Genomic DNA, 23,475 nt, shown 5'->3' with positions numbered 1-23,475 from the left:
AATATAAGGCTTTGTTTTACTATGGTTGCAAATATCAAAAAATTCCTATTTCTGACAGGGCACCAGAGTTAAGTTCGGGTTTTTCAAAATGCTGACACGCCGAGCTCAATTGGTTCGCCATCACTGTCCTAAGACAATGGTTCTCAACCTTGGCTGCACATCAGAATGACCTGGGAATCTTTTGAAAATCCTGATTTCTGGGCCTCATTCCTACAGAAATTCCGTTTCTTTGTTACTAATGATGAGGCCCAGAAATCAGGATTTTAAAAAGATTCCCAGGTCATTCTGATGTGCAGCCAAGGTTGAGAACCACTGAATTAGCAGGTGCTTCTCATTAATTGTGAAAGACCTTTTTCTTTTCCTTACAAATACCTCCACCACATTTAGATCCCAAGGATTTATTGACCAGAAGCTTAACTATGTCTAGGAGTCCAGATAAAGGAACACCAGCAATATGGGGGCATTCTGTTAAGGAGGATGTGAACAATGCATTAGCCAGGAAATAAAGCACTCATTAACTTTTCTCCTCAACTGATAAGTTCTTTTTTAATTGTATTTTTTACTTTATTGATTTCTTACAGAAAGGAAGGGAAAGGGATATAGAAACATGAATCAGCTGCCTCCTGCACCCCCCCTATTAGAGATATACCCACAACCAAGGTACATGCCCTTGCCTGGAATTGAACCTGGGACCCTACAGTCCGCAGGCCACTGCTCTATCCACTAAGCCAAACTGGTTAGGGCTAAACCAACAAGTTCTAACTCACCAGTTTGGACAAAAATGATGGCACGTACTAAACCTAGTAAGCTCAGGGATCCTGGCATGCCATGGCCAATCTTAGGAACTCAGAGGCCAAAAGTAACCATATAAGATGGCTTGAAGTTAAAACTTTCTAAGCAAAAGTAAGCCCTAGGGGTAGTTATGACCTAACCTTGTTTTTTGTTTTGTTTTGTTTTGTTTTGCAGAGGTCGATTTGTACCTTATTAAGCCTGGCTATTGTGTTTTTGCATCTGGGATAACATACCTTTGGATTTTCAGGGAAATTTCCGTTTTACAGAATCTTAAGGGCACAATCTCCCAACACAGCAGACCACAGAGCCCCAATTATTATTGTTACTGTATTAAATTTGAAGTGTTAACTATTCTATAACATGTAAAAAGAAGTTTATGTCTATTTTTTTTAACTTTTTATCCAATCCCAGAGATTTCCCTCCTTAGCTCTCTCCCTTAATTTGTCACCAGTGAATTTCTTATAACCCCCTTACGTCTTCTCCTTAGAGTCTAATGTATAAAGAAGGTGCAAACCTGCCATTCTCCCACCTCAGTGTGTTTTCTTCTTGCTTCCTGGCAATGTCACAGGCTCGTGTCAAATAAACTGAGAAAAATTCTCCACAGGTTTGGACATTTCTTACAACAAAACCAAAAGCAATCCACTCATGTGAAGTAGGAGAACTTTACATGGAGGGGTATCAGCATTTCCAGGGACACAACTGACAGAAGACAGATTTATATAAACACAAATCTAGAGCAGACCCAGCACCCATCAAGGTAGAGCTTTCCCACTGCTTTCCGAGAACAGAAGTAAATGCTCAAGTCTCAGGTGGCTTTATTTTTATTGTTTGTGTGTGTGTGCATACTCCACAGGGAAGGATGTTTTTTCTTTCTTTTCTTTATACCCTCCCCCGCCTTCCCTTCTGAGATTCCACATTCTGAATTCCACACTCTGAATTTACTCCATTCAACATTGTTGTTTTTTTTTTGTTAATTAGATTACATATATGAGTGAGGTGAAGTGTTATTTCTCTTTCTCTGTTGACTTATTTCACTTAGCAGGATGCTCTCCAGGTCCCTCCATGCTGTGTAAAAGGGGAAGAGAGTCTTCATTTTTACTGCTGCATAGTATTCCATGGTATAAATGTACTCCCGGGGACCTGTATATTTTGGTTAAACATTCTTTTGACTACCTGGTATATGTTATATAATAATTGCTTATGATATAGAGGAAGACATATTTTTGCATGTGCTTAATTGCGCTTTGCAGATATTGCTCCCTCACACCTCCTCTTCTACCAAATCCATGTTTATGGCAACCCTGGGTTCAGCATGTCTAGTGCCATCATGTTTCTAGCAAGCTCAGATGATTGTTACCAGTGCTTAGCAATAAAGTATTTTTAATGATGTTCATTAGAGTTTGCTTTTGATACAGAATCATTGCATTGTTATTTGCCTGCACTATGGTATTACAAACCTTTATTATTTCCTGGGAACTCTACCTATTTGTATGAATTTCTGTCTATATCGAAATAATTCGTTTTATTGTGCTGATCAGAACTGAATGCACAGTCTCTCCAAGCGATTCCTTCATAGGATTTGCAAGTATTTTCTTCTGTTCTCTAGATTTCCTTTCATTTCATTTTGTTTATTGCTGTTGTTCTGTGAAGAAGTTTTGCTTTATTTGTTGCCATCTGGACTGTTTATGTTTTCTGTTTTGCCTGGCAGTTGGTGTCACATTCAGAAAATTCTGTCCAAAACAAGCCCCCAAAACTTACTCTCTAGGTTGTCCTGAGGAGTTTTACGTTTTAGCGCTGACATTTAATTCTGTCATGCAGGTTGAGTTACATTTTATCAGTGGTGTCCAGTATTGTTGTTTTACATATGAGTATTAATTTTTCCCAGCACCTATCATTGAAGAAACTATCTTTCCCTTCTGTGTCTTGCAGCTTTGACAAAGTTTATTTGAAAGTATGTGCCTGGGTTTATTTCTGTGTTTTCTGTTCTGTTGATATATGTGTCTTTGTTTCTCCACCAACACACTGCTGGCTTGCTTTCTCTTTGTAATAAATTCCAGTCAGGAAGTGTGATGCCATCAGCTTTGTTTTCACTAAGGTTTTTTTGCTATTCGAATTGGGGCTCAGCTACCGTGTTTTGGACAGGTTCAAGCCTTGGACTAATGACAGGGCACAGTCCTCTCATTGCCACGTGCAAGTTCCAGCTTGGAGGGCAGAGCTTTCCCGGCACAATTACAGCCAATAGCTATAGTTTTAAGCTTGAACCTATGTTCCGAACACATGGCCCCACGTGCCTAAGTGATATAGTTCAGGTGCATGTAGATGAGTAGGATTTGAACCCACGAGAATGTTGTAAACATCTTGATGACACCCTTACTTTGCCCCATGACAGCTGCTATAAAATAAAGACACAGCTTGTGGGCACTGGCGCTATCTCTCCATCCGGAGCAGCTTCCCACTTAGACCCAGCTTTCATTCTCTTGTCTGTCTTTTCTAAGCCTTTCACCACCCCCACTCAGGGTCACTGAACCATGCTGAGCCGGCATGACACATAAGGCGCCCTGGCGCTGAGTATGCCATGGCCGTGCTGGCTCGTGTAATTCTGGATCCAATTTGCCAGAATTTTGTTGAGGATTTTAGCATCTATCAGGGGCATTGCAACCTAGTGGGAGAGCTGCTGTGCAGGAGAAACCCTTATGGAGCAGGACTTGCTTCAGTGGGGCTTTGGTGCTCAGTGACTCTGCCCCTTGGGTGTGTCGCTATGGATGTGAAGAGTTGTAAGCTGCTATGGTATGACCCTGACCCCTGGGTACACCGGCTCTTGGGTCTCCAGAGAGGTGTAAAGTCAGACACTGCCTGGAGCCACCTACCAGGATCTACAGAGAGACCTGCAGATTCCCTTCTTTCTATCGGGTTTGCAAGTGCCCTGATGAGGCCCAGCTGTGAAGGAAGGAAGGTTAGTGCTGGTGCTTCATCTTGGGACTTTTGTTGATAGGTTTGTGGCTCCCTGACCCAACTGCAACTTGTTTGACAGGTTTTAGCCTGAGGAAGGACAGGCCATACATATATAAAAGCAGCTTGTATGTGGTTGTATATTGGATGAGGTGATATCTCAGGTAATCACCAGGGCAGAGCAAACCGAAATGGTTGTCAGTGAGCTGTGCAACCCGGTATGTCCCAGCATAGGTATAATGACCGCTGAGAGCACTTTGTCTGGGAGAAAGCCACCCCCGATTTCCCACCCTGATGCCAGTCAGTCCAGTGTCTCCTAGTACGTGTCTTCATTCGCTCCTCCCCCACAGGTTCTCCAGGCCCAGGAGGGTCAGATGAAGCGGGAGCTTGTAACTTCAGTTTGTGGTGTGGACATTGTAAGAGGAGGAGCTGGGTCTCCTGTAGCCTCTGTATCCCTGAGCCCCAATTCGCACTGAATTTTACAGCCCATAGTTCTTACTGAAGAGTGAGGAGAGGAAGAGAGAGAGAGAGAGAGAGAGAGAGAGAGAGAGAGAGAGAGAGGAAGAGAGAGAGAGAGAGAGAAACATTAATTGGTTGCCTCCCACATGTGTCCCCACAAAGAGGGGATTGAACCTGAAACCCACGTGCCTGCCCCTTACTAGGAATTGAACCCATGACCTTCCAGGGTACAGGTGGGCACTCTCAGCACTGAGCGCAATGGGCCAGGGTTGTTTATTTGTTTTTAAAATTATTTATTTATTTATTTTAAAAAGATATTTGGTTGATTTCAGAGAGGAAGACAAGGAGGGCAATTGAAACATGAATAATGAGAGAGACTCATTGATCAGCTGCTTCCTGCACACTGGGGTTTGGGCTGGCAACCTGTGTATGTCCCCTAACAAGAAATAGAATTTTTCCCTCCTAGGTAATGGGTTGATATGCAATCACTGAACTGCACTGCACAGCCTTTATGTATTGATTTTCGAGACAGGTAGGAAGAAGGAGAAAGAGGGGGAAACATTGACCTGCTGTTCTACACATCTAAGCATTTATTTCCTATCCCCTACATGATGGGGGATGAAACCCACAACCATGATGCCTCGGGACCACATACTCAATAGCTGAGCTACCTGGCCAGGGCTCTGAATTTGTTTATTAATTGCAGAAGCTCATATGGGATCTTGACAAATTTCTCTGTGGAGAGTCATGTCGTCTGCTAACATCAGCATCTCTTATGATGCTTTGTGGTTCATAGTGTCAGGTATAAGGTCTTATTTTTCATTTCTTTTTTCATTTATTTGAGGCTTGTTTTTGTTTGTTTTTGTTTTTTGCTTTAGTCTAGCTTAAGGTTTACCAATTTTCTAGGTTTTAGAAAAGTACCTGTTAGATATTCTTTATTTTGTCATATCTCCCTCTTATTGATGCTTGTTCAAATAGTTATTGTTTCCTTCCTTTGCAACCTTTGGTTTTACTTTCTTGTTTTGTGCCTAGATTCCTGAGGTGGCAGGTTAGGTGTTTTTCGGATCTATTTTTATAGTATAGGCATTTATCCCTATAAAATTTCTTTGTAGAAATGCATTTTATGAATTTTATACATGATTTTTTATAGGTTGTCTTTTTATTGACTTTGTCTCTAGACTTCTTTGAGCTCTGTTTTGTGTTTGGCTACCTTGATATTCTTTTTTATTTATTTATTATTGGGTTCAGAAAGAATGGAAGAGAGATGGCGCGAGAGGGGGGGGGGGAGGTGAGGGGGAGAGGAAGAGAGAGAGAGAGAAAGAGAGAGAGAGAGAGAGAAACATCAATCAGTTCCCTTCTCCACACAAGCTAACTGGAAATGGAACCCATATACTGATACGTGCCTTGACTTGGGAATTGAATACTCCACCCTTTAGTACAGGACGATGCTCCAACCTACTGAGCCATATTGGCCAAGGCATTTTGTGTTTTATAAACAAAAATTTCCAGTGTTTTTTGAAGAACAGGCCAGTATGGTCAATGATAGCGGAAGCACAATGGCTGCTAGAGGTAACTCCGACCCTTCTTTTGAGTGTAGGTATCTTCAAATATGTTTGTTTACACAGTCTTTCAAGTCATCCTTTGTGTACACTTCTCTATTTGTGTCTGTAATACTGTTTTTCTTCATGGTACTCTTATCCCCATTTCCTGTGGGGTCTTCGTTCATGGATAACATTTACACTGGGATGGGGGAGATGCTCATATGTCTGATCCTGTCATCTTTTTCATGTCACTCACATAGGTCTTTTGTCTGAAATGTCATGTGTTGTTCGCTGACCACAGTGTTAACCATCCAACTTTTCTCTTTTTTTGAAGATTTGCATCATTTATCCCATGCAATGGCTCAAATGGGATTTAATGGGAAGAAACATTTGTGCATCACAGAAGAATAATGAGAGACTTTATGAATGACACAGTGGTCACACAGGTGGTCTTGCCTTGGTGAAGGGTCATTGGGGAAGAATTCATGGCCGGCCTTTGTTACAGTCATACCTAGAAAGCCAGTGTTTTGTTACAGTTGCCCATTCCTTACCCAATTATGATTGTTTGTGCTTATTGTTGATACTTTGCCAACTGTTAAATTCTAATAGTGATCATTTTTACTCAGGTTCCCAGCTCATGGATACCTTTAACCTCCCTGGACTTTACACCTCTGCCTCTTTGACAGGTCTCTCTTTACTGCAAGCCAACGTTGGTCTATGCCTGTAGCACCTTGGAGAGCACACATGTTATTATATTGACATTGTATATCCTGTGCTCTAATACAATTAATTTTTATGTCTTTGAGCAACTTGAAATTATTCCACACAGACTCACATGGTCAGAATGTAAGGTCTTAAAGGAAACCGTTTATGCAGGAAGAATGAGTAGAGTCTTCCTCTTTTCTTTGTATCTTATGCTGAGCTTCTGTCCCTCTCTTGGTGAGATTTTCATCTGACTTTTTGGTCCATGTTATTTATAACAGCAATTTCCTCTGTGTCTTACTCACTCATCTTGAAAATCTTTCTAAGGAATCATGTCTTGTCAGAACAGTTAATCATTCGTGTTGAAGATATTCTGTTTTTATAAGGTCAACATGTACCTCACTAGTATTTCCTTTTATACAGGTTGCTGCTGTGGAGCAGAGAATGTGGAGGCACCGACGGAACAGAAGGTTTCTGTAAGATTGTCCCAGGCAAGGAATCCCAAGGTAGCCTTGTCTTCCCAGAAGAGCCACCCCTGTGAGAGTTGTGGGCTCATCTTGGGAAACATTTTCTGCGTGCTGGAGCTGCGGGAAACACAATATACACAGATAATGTTGAGGTGTGGGGCATGTGCAAAATGGTTTTACTTCAGTGTAAAATTTCACCAATGGCATGTAAGAGAGAAGACTTGCATTAGAGGTGTGGACAGGATCTCACTTTCAAACAGCTGCAATTTCAGTGTGTCCCAGAATTGTTTCACCTATGGAGAGGATGGGCAGGATGTCCTCCACCTAAAGGCTCCTCAGACTAGTGACAGTCCCAATGCTATTTCAACCCGTGGGATGACGTTTCAAAGGAGAAAAAATTGTTATGCCAGAAAAGAATGTAAGAAAGACATTAGTTGCAACAACATGTTTATTCAGGAAAAGGGTGTCCATGTTGTAAGTCGATGTTTTGTGTGCTCTGAATGTGGGAAATCTTTTACAAAAAACTCTCGCCTTCATTATCATCAGAGAATTCACAGAGGAGAAAAGCCTTATCAATGCAGTGAATGTGGGAAAACTTATACCACTAACACCAACCTTCGTAGTCATCAGAGAATTCACACTGGAGAAAAGCCTTATCAATGCAATGACTGTGGGAAAACTTATACAACTAACTCCTACCTACGTAAGCATCAGAGAGTTCATACAGGAGAAAAGCCTTATAAGTGCAGTGAATGTGGGAAAACTTATACCACTAACACCAACCTTCGTAGTCATCAGAGAATTCACACTGGAGAAAAGCCTTATCAATGCAATGACTGTGGGAAAACTTATACAACTAACACCTACCTACGTAAGCATCAGAGAGTTCATACAGGAGAAAAGCCTTATAAGTGCAGTGAATGTGGGAAATCTTTTACAAGGTCCTTTGGTCTCCAATATCATCAGAGAGTTCACACAGGAGAAAAGCCTTATAAATGCAGTGAATGTGGAAAATCTTTTACCAGTAGCACTGCACTTCATTGTCATAGGATGTTTCACACAGGAGAAAAGCCTTTTAAATGCAGTGAATGTGGTAAGTCTTTTACAAGGAGCACTCTTCTCCAATATCATCAGAGAGTTCACACAGGAGAGAAGCCTTATCAATGCAGAGAATGTGGGAAATCTTTTACCTTGAAAGATATCCTCTGTCGTCATCAGAGAGTTCACACAGGAGAAAAGCCTTATAAATGCAGTGAATGTGGAAAATCTTTTACCTGGAGTAGTACGCTTCATAATCATCAGATAGTTCACACTGGAGTAAAGCCTTATAAATGCAGTAAATGTGAGAAATCTTTTACCTGGAGTAATGCCCTTCGTCATCATGAGAGGGTTCACACTGGAGATCAACCTTATAAATGCAGTGAATGTGGAGAAACTTTTACAACTAGAAGCCATCTTCAATATCATCAGAGAGCTCACAGTGGAGAAAGTGGTTATAAGTGCAATTGATGTGAGATATCTCTCAGTCTGATTTTTACCTTAACTCTGCACAAAAAAGTCCAAATGTGAAAAGTTCTTAGATGTGTAGGACATGTAATTTCTTTTTTTTAAATATACTTTATTGATTTTTTTACAGAGAGGAAGGGAGAGGGATAGAGAGTTAGAAACATTGATGAGAGAGAAACATCAATTGAGCTGCCTCCTGCACACTCCCTGCTGGGTATGTGCCCGCAACCAAGGTACATGCCCTTTACCGGAATCGAACCTGGGACCCTTCAGTCCGCAGGCTGACGCTCTGTCCACTGAGCCAAACTGGTTAGGGCCACATGTAGTTTCTTAGTTAGGCTTTAAAAATTGTATAAGACAATAAGTGGGAAGAAACCAAGATGGCGGCATAGGTAAACACCGGAAATTGCTGCATCGCACACCACTTCAAAAATGCAACTAAAAGACAAAATGGACATCATCCAGAACCACAGGAAGTCTGGCTAAGTGGAAATTCTACAACCAGAAGGAACGAGACAAGCAGACTGAGACTCAGAGGTGTGGGGAACCGATATAGTGTTAAGCCTCGGACTGACCTGTTGGCAAAGTCACAAACAAATCCCTGTTTGGGCAGCATATGTTATAAATGTTTCCCTCCACATCCCGCATGGTTCAGGGTTCAGGATCTGAAAGAGGAGCCACACACAAATGAAAGAGAGAAGACAAGAGATAATTTGGGCCGAAACCGGTTTGGCTCAGTGGATAGAGCGTCGGCCTGCGGACTGAAAGGTCCCAGGTTCGATTCCGGTCAAGGGCATGTACCTGGGTTGCGGGCACATCCCCAGTGGGAGATGTGCAGGAGGCAGCTGATCGATGTTTCTCTCTCATTGATGTTTCTAGCTCTCTATCTCTCTCCCTTCCTCTCTGTGGAAGATCAATAAAATATATTTTTTAAAAAAAGAGAGATAATTTGGGAATATTGGGGGGCCAGGCTGGTAAGTCCAACCCAAGAGGAAGGACTTCCACCAGTGATCAGGTCGTACCAACCATTTTATAGTCAGAGATAAACAAGGTAGTGGTTATCATTGTTATACTGTTCTTGTGAGTTTCACTTGTTTTGACCATAGTTACACATCCTGCACTTCCCTCAGCCCTTTAGTTTCCCAGATAAGATCTAGGGAGTGTTATAAGTTTAAGCCTAATTATCCTAAGAGGACTGTGCCCTCTATGCTGGGACTTGTTTGTGACTTTGCCAACAGGTCAGTCCGAGGCTTAACCCTATATCGGTTCCCTACACAGAGGAGGTGCAGAAGTGCAGAGATTCGGAGGCGCACATGGAAAGGGCTGGCAACTGAGGACACAGTTTTCTTTTTCAATCAGGAGGGAGTCTCAAGCTCCAGAATGCTCTGAACTCCAGTTTCAGGTGAGTCTCTGGGAACCCAGACTCATATGGGGAGAAACTGGACTGTCTGGCATCTGTCAGAACTCAAGGATGGCTTCCTCTCAGAGGTGCTTGCAGTGATTACCGGGACACTGAGAAGCGGGGCCTCTTAGTTTAGGACTGAGGATCAACCATAGCTGTTTGCTCTGCCCTGTTGATTCCCTGAGACACCGCCCCACCCAAGCTGTGCGCAGAGGCTTTTGCATATGAAAGACCTGGCCCTTTGCAATCTGAAAATTAATTAACAATCTGCACCTGGGTCAGAGAGACCCAGAACTTCCAAAAGTAGGACCATGACCCCACAGCAGCTTGCATTGCTTCACCGCTGGGCCTCATCTAGGTAACTCCAAACCCCAAACAAAGAAGAGGAATTTGCAGATCTCTCCATTTCTCCTGCTGGGTAGCCTCACGCTGAGGCTAAATTAGCACCTCCTTAGAGATCCATAAGGGACACACTCAGGGGGGAGACTCAGTCAATATCTTCCAGTGATACCTACAACAAACCAGGCTTAACTACAACAAGACTGTGCACAAAGCCCACAAGGGGGTGCACCAAGAGTGTCCACCTCAGGTAATTGGGGGGAGGCTTAGCCACTGGGCCCTATAGGACACTTAACACAGAAAGCCACTCTACCAACACAGGGAAACATAAAAAATGCGGAGACAAAGAAACGGGTCACAAATGACAGAAATGGAGGAAAGCAAACTACACGTTATAGAGTTCATAACCACACTTTTAAGGTTTTTCAAGAATTTTCTAGAAACTGCCTATAAACTCAATGAGACCCTCCAGAAATCTAGTGAGACCCTCGATGTTGTGATAAAGGACCAACTAGAAATTAAGCATACACTGACTGAAATAAAGAATATTATACAGACTTCTAACAGCAGACCAGAGGATCACAAGAATCAAGTCAACGATTTGAAATACAAAGAAGCAAAAAACTCCGAACCGTAAAAGCAAAATAAAAAAAGAATCCAAAAATATGAAGATAGTGTAAGGAGCCTCTGGGACAGCTTCAAGTGTACCAACATCCAAATTATATGGGTGCCGAAGAAGAGAGAGAGCAAGATATTGAAAACCTATTTGAAGAAATAATGACAGAAAACTTCCCCTACCTTGTGAAAGAAATAGACTTCCAAGTGCAGGAAGCGCAGAGAACCCCAAACAAAAGGAATCCAAAGAGGACCACACCAAGACACATCATCATTAAAATGCCAAGAGCAAAAGACAAGGAGAGAATCTTAAAAGCAGCACTAGAAAGAAACTCAGTTACCTACAAGAAAATACCCATACGACTGTCAACTGATTTCTCAACAGAAACTTTGCAGGCCAGAAGAGAGTGGCAAGAAATATTCAAAGTGATGAATACCAAGAACCTACAACCAAGATTACTTTACCCAGCAAAGCTATCATTCAGAATTGAATGTCAGATAAAGAGCTTCACAGATAAGAAAAAGTAAAGGAGTTCATCACCACCAAACCAGTATTATATGAAATGCTGAAAGGTATACTTTAAGAAGAGGAAGAAGAAGAAGAAGGTAAAGATACAAATTATGAACAACAAATACACATGTATCAATAAGTGAATCTAAAAATCAAGTGAAAAATAATCTGATGAACAGAATGAACTGGTGATTATAATAGAATCAGGGGCATAGAAAGGGAATGGACTGACTATTCTTGGGTGGGAAAGGGGTGTGGGGGATGCGGGAAGAGACTGGACAAAAATCGTACACCTATGGATGAGGACAGTGGGTGGAGAGTGAGGGTGGAGGGTGGGGTGGGAACTACGTGGAGGGGAATTATGGGGGGAAAAAGAGGAACAAATATAATCTGAACAATAAAGATTTAATTTAAAAAAATGACTACTAGGAGACCAAGTAACGCCACACTATCAATACTGGGGGCATTGTGTTTAGGAGGACATCAAAAAGGGGTCCCGGACTTAAAAAAACACTCATTGAATTTTCTCCTCAACCCACGGGTTCTACCTCCCCAGTATGGACAAAATGATGGCACATAGTAAACTTATCAAGCGCAGGGAGCCTGGCATAGCATACGCAATATTGCAAACTCAGAGGCTAAAAGTATCCATATAGGATGCTTTGAAGTTAAAACTTTTTAAGTAAAAGCTAGTCACAGGGATATTTATGTCCTAGTCTGCATTTGTGTGTATGTATGTGTGTGTGGTTTTTTAATTTTTAGCAAAGGGCAAATTTCACCTTCTTGAGCCTGTCGTCTTTTTGCATCTGGGATAACATACCTTTGGATTTTCAGGGACATTCCTGTTTCATATACTCCTAAGAGCACAATCTCTGAACACAAAAGATCACAGAGCCCCAATTATTATTGTTATTGTGTTAAATTTTAACTGTTACCTAATAGATATATTTAAAAAGGAGTTTATATCTTTTTTTCTTTTTTTTCCAATCTCTGAGCTTTTCCTCCTCAGCTTTCCCTGCCCCCAATTTCTCAGTGAATGTCATGTAACCCATTTATGTCTTCTTCTTTAGTGGAAAAGGTGTAAAACTTCCATTCTCCTAAGCAATTTATTTTTATTTTGCTTCCTGGTACTGTTACTGGCTTGGGTCACATAAACTTAGAAAAATTCTGCACAAGTTTGGACATTTCTTTCAAAAAGCAGTTGACTCATGTGAGGGAGGAGAAAGTTACATGGAGGGTTATCATCATTTCCAGTGTCTCACTGACTGAACACAGATTAATAAACAAAAATTTAGGACACACTCAGAATACAGCAAGCTAGTGTTTTCCCATTGCATTCAGAGAACAGAAGAAAATGCTCAAGGCTCAGCTGACTTTGTTTTGTGTGTGTGTGTGTGTGTGTGTGTGTGTGTTTGTGTGTGTGTGTGTGTGTGTGTTCAATCCTCACCTGAGGCTGTTTTTTTCTTTTTTCCCCCTCTCATTCCTTTCCTCTGAGATTGTGCACTTGCTTCCGTGCTTCCATGTCTTTGAATCCACTCCATTCAGCACTTTATTTTGTTAATTTGATTTCCTATATCACTGAGATCAGGTGATACTCGTTCTCTGGCTTACTTCGCTTAGTATGATGCTCTCCAGGTCCCTCTGCTGTCTGTAAGTGTAAAGATTCTTTTTTACTGCTACATAGTATTCCATGGTATAAATGTTTCACAGGTTTTTTTGTTTTTTTTTTTAAATGCATTTAATGATTTCAGAGAAGACATGAAAGGGAGAGAGAGAGAGAAACATCAATGATGTCAGAGAATCATTGATTGGCTGCCTCCTGTGCACTCCCTACTGGGAATGAATCCTTCAACCTGGGCATGTCCCCTTGTCCTGAATTGAACCTGGGATCCTTCAGTCTGCAGGGTGACGCTGTATCCACTGAGCAAACCTGCTAGGGCTGTATCACAGCATTTTAATCCAGTCATCTATTGATGGACACTTGGGCTGTTTCCACAGCTTCATTATTTTAAATTGTGCTGCTATCAACAGAAGGGTGCATTCATTCGATCTGATTGTTTGGTGTTTCTTACGATATATTCCTAGAAGTGGAATCACTGGATCAAATGGAAGTTTCGCACTAAATTTTTTGATGAAAGTCCATAGTGATTTTCATATGGCTGCACCAGTTTGCATTCCCTCCAGCAGTGTGCTAGGGGTCCCTTTTTTCCACATCCTCCCCCGCACTTGTCTTTTGTTCATTTGTTGATGGCAGCCATTGTGACAGTTGTGAGGTGACACCTAATTGTTGTTTTAATTTTCTTCTCTCTGGTGATCTGTGACTTTGAGCATCTTTTCATATGTTTCTTGACCACCTTATCCACACTGCAGCCCAGGCAGAGCTGACACTTTGGATGGCATCAGGAGCAGATGCCCTTAAGTATGAGTGTCTGTTTTGTGACCTTAACTTTGTACAATGGATTCAATAGAGGCAGGTTAAGGCAGTTAGAGACTTGAACAACCTCCTCCAGAAACATATGGCCTGAGGGAGACACATGCCAAAAGTCTTGAATGAAGAAACAATGCCTGCCCTTCAGAATGAGCAAGTCCTGAACAAAAATATGCAAAACCTGCAGCTAAAGGAAGCCACGCAGGGGCAGGAGAAACAAACTTACCCCGGAAATCAACTCCTGAAGGCGCTAGAGGACCTTTAGTGTACTTGGTGTGTTCTTGGGCTATTAGCCCCTAAATCCAGTACTAGAGTCAACTGAGAAATACTGGATCCCGGCCTTGGAGCTTAGAAACTACATTACCCAGAAAGCCAAGTATAGAGTGGCATCAGGCTGAGCCAATGGAGGGTCAGAGAAGGCATTTCCGTTTGGCCGCTTCTGTAGGGCGGGACTGGTAATCCTGTGGCGAGATTTCGCCATCTCAGGTTTTTGTCTCAGGCGGTGAGGTTTTCATAGTTCCACTCCCGTTGAGAAGCCCGGAGAGTGGTGCTCCCCGCCTCACAGCCCATGGTGGGAGCCTCCGGTGGTGCTCACAGCTCCCACGTGGGATTGAAGCTCGGAGTCGCCACCCGAACCCACGCCAGGGCCGGGACAGGGACCGCCATTCCTGCAGCGGCTTCTGCTCCCGCCCCGCTCAGCCCACAGAGGGCAATGGCGGCGCCCCCGCTGAGGAGACGGGCTGAGGTGAGTTCGAGTCCCCCAGGCCCTCCCCGCCTCCTCACACAGACACCACAGCCTGGGGAGGGCGCCTGTCCCGTCCTGCAGCTCAGTCCCGCGTGGAGGACCGTGAGGAAGGTGGAGGGGAGAGAGGAGTGTTGTGGCTTCTGAGGACACAGCAAGTGCAGGGCAGAGAGGACGGGGGTGACTTGCACCTGAAGGTCCCTGAGGATGTGGCTGTGAGTATTGACGGAAAGATCAGAGGCTGCAGGGAGGACGGCACAGACTCATTCGGGGCTTTCCCGGCTGTGGGTCCATCAGGGGCCTGGGGTGGTCCTGGATCCGGCTGGACTACAAGCTCTCTACACGCCATATGCCAAGTTCATGGGTGAGTCCAGCGAGATCCAGTGGCATTGGAGCCGGACGGGGGCAGAGCTGAGGGAGTGAACCTGGGGTCTGAACATGGGAAGGAGGTAAACATTACCCAGTGGTGTGCACATCTGGAGGAAGTGTGAGCTGATGGTCCCGGACCTGGTGTGGGGACTTAAAGGTGAAGCACAAACCCACGCTTGGCTTTGTCTTGGAGGCAGGATCTAGGAGACTGCAGTGGTGTTGCTTGGCTGGAAGGCTGGGTCCCTGCAGGCATCGCCCAGACCTTAAATGGCATTGCCCTCTCCCCTCCCCCAATCCTTCCCACCCAACGCGGCTGCTCTGCTGAGGGCCATCATAGTGAGTAATGGGACTGTGATGAGAAACTAGCCTGCAGTGGCATTAGGGCCTGTTGTCTACAGTAACCGGGTGTCCTGGAGGAGGTTGAGACGGGGAAGGTGTGTAAGGTGTAGAATTACTGGTTCTCAGAAAGGCAGCTCTGGTTTTCATTGTCTCCATTCTGACAGGTTGGGGTCACCTTTGAGGACATTGCCCTGTACTTCTCCAGGGAGGAATGGAGCCTCCTTGATGAGGGTCAGAGACAGCTGTACCTGAATGTGATGCTGGAGAACTTTGAACTTCTATCCTCCCTGGGTAAGAGCCTCACTCTCACCAGTGACCTGGACTTGGCTTTGCGATTTCCCAGGCCCTATCCCCCATTGTGTGCTGTGTCCTCCCAGGTAGACTGTGGTACTGCTTGATTTTTCCAGTGTCCTGGGTAGTTGCTGTCCTGGGGAGGGTTGGTCTGTTTCCGCTGCTCCCTTCTATTCCTGAAATCCCAATGCTCCCCGCTGCACTAAACTCACAGGGAAGGATTTGTGGTTGGTAGTGTGTTTGGAAGCCTGAGGAAATCCACCTTGTTCAGTGAGGAAAGCATTTTCTATGTTCTTGTTGTTCATTTGTACCTACTTTTTGAGGAATTGTTTCTTTATCCTTTTCCTGCTTAGTAACTCTGTTTTTTGCTTAAATATTCTCTTGACTACCTTGTATATAATATATATTAATTGCCTATCACATCCTGGAACACATATTTTTGCATGTACTTAATTGTGCTTTTCAGATGCAGATATTGCTGCCCCACTCCCGCTTTTCTACAAAGTCGATATTTTTAGCAACCCTGCATTCAGCAGGTCTAGTGCCAATATGTTTCTAGCAAGCAAACATGCTTGTTACTAGTGCTTAGCAATAAAGTATTTTTAATGAAGTTATATCGAGTTTGGATTTCAGACAACTCATTGCATTGTTATTAGCCTCCAGTAAAGTATTAACATAACTTTATTATTCCCGGGGAACTCCAACTATCATGTGAATTTCTGTCTATATCTCAATATTCTGTTTATTGTGCTGATCAGAACTGCATCCACAATCTCTCCAATAGATTCCTTCATAGAATTTGCAAGTATTTTCTTCTGTTCTCTAGATTTCCTTTTTTTTTTTTTTTTCTTTATATATTTTATTGATTTTTTACAGAGAGGAAGGGAGTGAGATAGAGAGCCAGAAACATCGACGAGAGAGAAACATCGATCAGCTGCCTCCCGCACCTCTCCCACCGGGGATATGCCCGCAACCCAGGCACATGCCCTTGACCGGAATCGAACCCGGGACCCTTCAGTCCGCAGGCCGACGCTCTATCCACTGAGCCAAACCGGCCTCGGCTCTAGATTTCCTTTCATTTCATTTTGTTTATTGCTAATGTGCTGTGAAGAAGCTTTTTTCTTTATTTATTGCCATCTGGACTGTTTGTTTTTTCTTTTCTGTCTGGTTGTTGTTGTCACATTCACAAAATCCCCTCCAAACAAATCTGCAAAACTTTTTCTCTAGGTTGTCCTGAGGCGTTTTACGTTTTACCTTGCACATTTAATTCTGTCATGCAGGTTGAGTTAAATTTTATCAGTGGTGTTTAGTATTGTTGTGTTTACATGTGAGTATTGATTTTCAGCAGCACCTTTCATTGAAGAAACTATCTTTCCCTTCCTCTGTGTTTTGCAGCTTTGACAAAGATTACCTGAAGGGATGTTTTGGTTTATTTCTGTGTTTTCTGTTGTGTTCTATTGATATATGTGTCTGTGTTTCTGCAGCAACACAGCTGGCTTGCTTTTTTTCTGTAATAAATTGAAGTCAAAGTATGATACCACCAGCTTTGTTCTTGTTCAAGTTTGTTTTTGCAATTCGAGTTTTTAGTTCCATACATTTCAAGATTCTCTTTTCATTTCTTCGTAAACACCATAATAATTACCCTCAGCATTGCATTAATCTGTAGACTGCATTGTGTACTATGGATATCCTCACTATATTTCTTTTTTAAAATTCTTTAATGTTTAAAGTATTGCATACAATATTACATATGTGTCTTCTTTCCCCCATTGACTACAAATGAGTAAGATGATGTGATATTTGTCATTCTCCGACTGGCTTATTTTGCTTAGAATAATGCTCTCCAGGTGCATCCCTGCTGTTTCAAATGATAAGAGTTCCTTCTTTTTACAGCAGCGTAGTATTTCATCCTGTTGATGTACCACAGTTTTTCAATCCACTCATCTACCAATGGGCACTTAGGCTATTTCCAAATCTTAGGTATGGTAAATTGTGCTGCTGTGAACATAGGGGTGCATATGTCCTTTACGATTTTTGTTTCTGATTTATTGGGATATGTTGCTAGAAGTGCTATTACTGGGTCAAATAGGAATTCAATTTATAATTTTTTGTGGAAAGTCTGTACCATTTTGCGCAGTGTCAGCACCAGTCTGCATGACCATCGGTCGTGCACATGGGTTCCTTTTGTGTACTTCCTCACCAGGACTTGTCATTTGTCCATTAGTTGATGATAGCCATCCTGACGTGTGTGAGATGATATCTCATTGTCATTTTCATTTGTGTCTCTCAGATAATTAGTGACGTTAGGCAAGTTTTCATCTGTCTCTCTGCCCACTATATGTCCACTTTCAAAAGTGTCTATTTTAGTCAATTGCTTATTTTTTTTATTGGATCGTTTATCTTCTTTTTGTGAAGATGTATGAGTTCCCTGTAAATTTTGGAGATTAAACCCTTACCAGAGATAACATTGGCAAATATGTGCTCCTGGGCTTTCTTGATTTGTGGATGGTTTCATTTGCTTTGCAGAAGCTTTTTATTTTGATGTAGTGCCATTTGTTTATTTTTCTTACTTTCCATTGCCCTCAGAGCTGTATTTGTGAAGATAATGCTGGGACATATGTCTGATATTTTGCTGCCTGTGGATCCTTCTAAAATGTTCTGGTTTCTCCTCTTATGTTTAAGTCCTTTTTCCATTTTTAGTCTATTTTTGTGTATCGTATAAGTTGGTGGTCTAGTTCCTTTTTTATGCATGTATCTGTCCAATTTTCCCAACACCATTTATTGAAGAGACTGTCTTGACTCCATGGTATGCTATTTCCTCCTTTGTCAAATATTGAGCATAAGGGCTTTGGTCGAATTCTGTGTTCTCGGTTCTGTTGCCTTCTTCTATGTGTCTGTTGTGCCAGGACCAGGCATTTTTGTGCTATTGCTTGGTATCTGATCTTGTGATTCCTCCAACTTTCTTCTTCTTTCTCAAGATTCATGTGCCTATTCGGTTGTTCTTTTTTTTTTTTTATTCCAAATGAATTTTTGAAGAGTTTATTATAGGCCTGTGAAATATGCCCTTGGTATCGTTTAATGAGTATTGCGTTGAGTCTGTAGATTTGTTTGGGTAGTATGGACATTTTATTGATGTTGATTCTACCAATCCAAGAACACGGTATATTCTTTCATTTGTTTATATTGTCTTCTATCTCTTTTTTTCACCTTCTTGTAATTTTCTGAGTACAGGTCTTTGACTTCCTTACCTAAGTCTATTCCTAGTTATCCTAATATTTTTATTGCAGTGGTAGATAGGATTGTTTGTTTGTTTCTCTTTCTGTGAGTTGATTATTGGTGTATAAAAAAACCATAGATTTCCGGGTGTTAATTTTCTATCCTGCTACATTGCTAAATGTATTTATTATATTTAGTAGTTTTTCACGAAGACTTAAGTGTTTTCCATGTACAATATTATATCATCTGCCAATAATGACAGTTTTACTTCTTCTTTTCCAATTTGGATGCCTTTCATTTCTTCTTCTTGTCTGATCTTTATGGCTAGCACTTCCAATTTTATATTAAACAGGAGTGGTGCAAGTGGGCATCCCTCTCTTGTTCCTGCTCTTAGGGAAAATGGTTTTAGTTTTTGCCCATTGAGTGTGATATTGGCTGTAGGTTTGTCACATAAGGCTTTTATTATGAACCGTGTACTGTCACTTTGCTGAGAGTTTTTCTCAAGAAAGGGTCTTGGATTTTGTCAAATGCTTTTTCTGCATCAATTGATATGATTGTGATTTTTGTCTCTCATTTTGTTTTTATGATGTATCCTATTTATTGGTTTGCAGATATAGGACCATCCTTTCATCCCACAAATTAAATCCCACTTGGTCATGGTGTATATTCTTTCTAATGAAATGCTGGATCTTATTTGCCAGAATTATGTTGAGGATTTTAGCCTCGGTAGGGGTCACTTCGACTACAGCGGGTGAAGTGCTGTGAAGAAGACACCCCTGTGGTACAGGATTTGCTTCAGTGGGGCTTTGGTGCTCAGTGAACCTGCCCTTGAGTGTGTGGCTTATGGATGTTAAGAGTTGTAAGCTGCGCCCTAACCGGTTTGGCTCAGTGGATAGAGCGTCGGCCTGCGGACTCAAGGGTCCCAGGTTCGATTCCGGTCAAGGGCATGTACCTTGCTTGCGGGCACATCCCCCGTGGGGAGTGTGCAGAAGGCAGCTGATCGATGTTTCTCTCTCATCGATGTTTCTAACTGTCTATCCCTCTCCCTTCCACTCTAAAAAATCAATAAAATATTTTTTTTTTTTTTAAAAAAAGAGTTGTAAGCTGCTATGGTATCACACTGACCACTGGATACACTGGCTCTCTGTTCTGCTAGGAGGTGTAAAGTCAGCCACTGCCTGGAGACACCCAGCTGGATCTACAGAGAGATTTGTAGATTCTCCTCTTTGTTTCGGGTTTGGAAATGCCCTGATGAGTCCCAGCCTTGAATTAAGGGAGGCTAGTGCTGCTGTCCCTTCTTGGGCCTTTTATTGATAAGTTTGGGGTTCCCAGACCCAACTGAAATGATTGTCAGTCAGACCTGCGACCTGGGATGTCCCAACATAGGTATAATGACCTCTGCCAGCACCTCCTTCTGGGAGAAAGCTGCCCCTTAGTTCCTGCCCCGATGCCAGTCAGTCCACTTTCTCCTCATATATATCTTCATCCGCCCCTTCCCCCCAGGACCTCCTGGCCCAGGAGGTCAGGGGAATCGGTTGCTTGTAAGATAAGTATTCTCGTTTCCTAACATCAACCTCTCTTATGATGCTTTGGGGTTCATAGTGTCAGGTGTAATGTCTTACGTTTCATTTCTGTTTTCATTCCGTTGAGGTTTTTTTTTCTCTTTTATTTATTTGTGTGTTTTTTTGTTTTAGTCTAGCTCAGGGGTGGGCAACGTTTTTGTGAGTGCATGCCAAGACCAGCAAAATCTCTGACTCAAAATTCTGCGTGCCAACCGTAATTTTTTGAGAACATGTTACGCCTACTTGATATCTCTGGTGTACGCATGTGAAGAATCTTGAAGAAATAATAAAATTCATTCCAGCGACAAAAACACAGTATATGATGATAAAAAATACATTTAGTGTTTAATGTATGCATGTTATGTAAAATTATTTATCTAAGATGCACCTAGACTGAATTTATCTCAAAAATGAAAAAGTCGATATTGAGAAAAAAATTCTAAATGAAAGAGTATAAGAGAGAGTTTCACATGCCAGCATGTAATAGAGATTGCCCACCCCTGGTCTAGATCAAGGTTTACCAATTTTTGTATTTGAGAAAAGTACCTGTTAGGTATTTTTTAAATTTTGTCTTATCTCCCTTTAATTGATGCTTGTTCAAATATTTCTTGTGTCATTTCTTTGCAGTCTTTCAGTTTACTTTCTTGTTTTGTTTATAGATTCCTGAGATGGAAGGTTAGGTTTTGAGATCTTTTTTCTTTTTTTTAAAATATTTTTTTATTGATTAAGATATTACATAGGTGTCCTTATCCCCACGTTACCCCACACACACACACACACACTCATGCCCTCGCCGCCCCCCCCCCCCCCCTTGTCCTTGTCCATTGGTTAGGACTATATGCTTACATATAAGTCCTTTGGTTGATCGTTCCCCCTTACCCCCATCCTCCCCTACCTTCCCTCCAAGGCCCGACAGTCCAATCAATGCCTCTCTGTCTCTGGATCAGTCCTTGTTCATCAGTTTATGTTGTTCATTATATTCCACAAATGAGTGAGATCATGTGGTCTGAATGATAGCTTTGCTGGATAAAGTAATCTTGGTTGTAGGTTCTTGCTATTCATCAATTTGAATATTTCTTGCCACTCTCTTCTGGCCTACATGGTTTCTGTTGAGAAATCAGCTGACAGTCGTATGGGTACTCCCTTGTAGGTAACTGAGTTTCTTTCTCTTGCTGCTTTTAAGATTCTCTCTTTGTGTTTTGCTCTTGGCATTTTAATTATGATGTGTCTTGGTGTGGTCCTCTTTGGGTTCCTTTTGTTTGGGGTTCTCTGCGCTTCCTGGACTTGTAAGTCTATTTCTTTCACCAGGTAGGGGAAGTTTTCTGTCATTATTTCTTCAAATAGGTTTTCAATATCTTGCCCTCTCTCTTCTTCTGGTATCCCTATAATTCTGATGTTGGTACACTTGAAGTTGTCCCAGAGGCTCCTTACCCTATCTTCATATTTTTGTTTGGAGGTTCTAGCAGGAGAGCACAGCTACTCGTATACCCTTGACCAAAGACCAGTCCTCTCCTCGGGGGGGAAGGTCGTCCTCTTCGACCGAGCGCGCAGCTTCAGGAGGGACGCACATGGATCGGTGAGGGAGGAGGGGGACACCCGCCTAGCCAGCCAGATCAGCCGAATCAACCCTGGCGATCAATGGGGAGACAGATATCGCAGCCAGATCGCCCTCACATCCTATCTTCATATTTTTGGAATCTTTTTTCTTTTTTCTTTTTCGGTTGGGTATTTTTTGTTTCTTTGTATTTCAAATCTTACACTTGATTCTTGGGATCCTCTTGTCTGCTGTTGGATCTCTGTATATTATTCTTTATTTCAGTCAGTGTATGCTTAATTCCTAGTTGGTCCTTTTTCATATCCCTGAGGGTCTCACTAGATTTTTTGAGGGTCTCACTAAATTTATCGGTGCTTTCCATAAAATTCTTGAAAAACCTTATAAACGTGGTTTTGAACTCTATATCCAGTCGTTTGCTTTCCTCCATTTCTGTCATTTGTGACCTGTTTCTTTGTCTCCGCATTTTTTATGCTTCCCTGTGTTGGTTTAGTGGTTTTGTGTGCTAGGTGTCTTGTAGGTCCCAGTGTCTCAGCCTCCCCCGTTACCTGAGGTGGACACTCTTGGTGCACCCCCTTGTGGGCTTTCTGCACAGTCTTGTTGTAGTTAGGCCTTGATTGTTGTAGGATCACTGGGAGGAATTGACCTCCAGGCCAATTGGCAGTAAGAATCGGCTGTGTCTGCAGTGGGAGAACTTCTGTGCTGAAGACACCCTTCTGGGGCAAGACTTGCTTCAGTGAGGCTTTGGTGCTCACTGTGTCTGCCCCCTGGGTGTGTCCCTTTTGGATCTGAGGAGTTGTAATCTGGATGGTCCACCTCTGACCACTGGGTACACTGGCTCTTGGAGGTTACCCAGCAGGAGCTATGAAGAGAACTTCAGATTCCCCTTCCGTTTTTGGAGTTTGGAGGTGCCCTGATGAGGCCCAGCTGTGAAGCAGTGCAAGCTGCTGTGGGGCCTTGGGCCTTCTCTTGGAAGTTCTGGGTCTATGGCCCAGCTGCAGTTTGTTAGGTAATTCTCATGTTGCAAAGGGCCAGGGCATTCATATGCATAACCCTCTGCCGCAGCCTTGGTGGGGTGGGGTCTCAGGGAATCAAAGGGCGGAGCAAGGAACTATGGCGGATTCTCAGCCCTGCCCTAAGGGGCCGCGCGTGTCTCAGTGTCCTGATAATTTAATTGCTGCAAGCACCTCTGAGAGAAAGCCGCCCTCGAGTTCCGAGTTCTGCCCGCTGCCAGACAGTCCAGTTTCTCCCCGTATGAGTCCTGGGTCCCCAGAGACTTCCTGGAACCGGAGTTCAGAGCAGTCAGGAGCTTGTGACTCCCTCCCGATTCAAAAAGACAGTCGCGTCCTCAGGTACCAGCCCCTTTCTGCGCACTCTCGAGCCTCCGTACCTTTGCTCTTCCGCAGCTCCTTACCCTCAATGTGCTTTTCTCCTTCCTTCTAGTTGTAGAATGTCCACTCCGCCAGCCCTCCTGTAAGTTCTGGATGATGTCCATTTTGTCTTATTATTGTGTTTTGAAATTGTTGTAGGAGGCAGCAATTTCAGTGTTTCCCTATGCCGCCATCTTAGTTTCTCCCGAGATCTTTTTTCATAATGTAGGCATTTTTCCCTATAAAATTTCCTCTTAGAATTGTATTTTTTGGAGTTTATACATGGTTTTGATAGGTTGTCTTTTTATTGACCATGTCAATAG

The 23,475-nt window shown here is 42.6% G+C and overlaps 1 protein-coding gene across 7 annotated transcripts in view; it reads left to right on the top strand.

Moving 5' to 3' along the window:
- The window catches only part of LOC132216067 (zinc finger protein 345-like), a 108,711-nt gene that overhangs the window by 72,216 nt on the left and 13,020 nt on the right, over positions 1-23,475 (top strand). The window contains exons 1-2 of one of the 7 annotated variants that reach the window (XM_059665119.1): positions 14,166-14,456; positions 15,326-15,452. The exons of the other annotated variants lie outside the window; for them this stretch is intronic. Of the exons in view, the coding sequence (XP_059521102.1) occupies positions 14,280-14,456; positions 15,326-15,452 (304 nt within the window). The 5' untranslated portion in view covers positions 14,166-14,279. Of the gene's footprint in view, positions 1-14,165; positions 14,457-15,325; positions 15,453-23,475 lie in introns of those variants that run through there. 7 annotated transcript variants of the gene reach the window in all.

Source organism: Myotis daubentonii, chromosome 15 (genome assembly GCF_963259705.1).
Source record: "Myotis daubentonii chromosome 15, mMyoDau2.1, whole genome shotgun sequence".
In the NCBI taxonomy this organism is placed as follows: domain Eukaryota; kingdom Metazoa; phylum Chordata; class Mammalia; order Chiroptera; family Vespertilionidae; genus Myotis; species Myotis daubentonii.
This window is presented reverse-complemented; position numbering and strand designations above follow the sequence as displayed.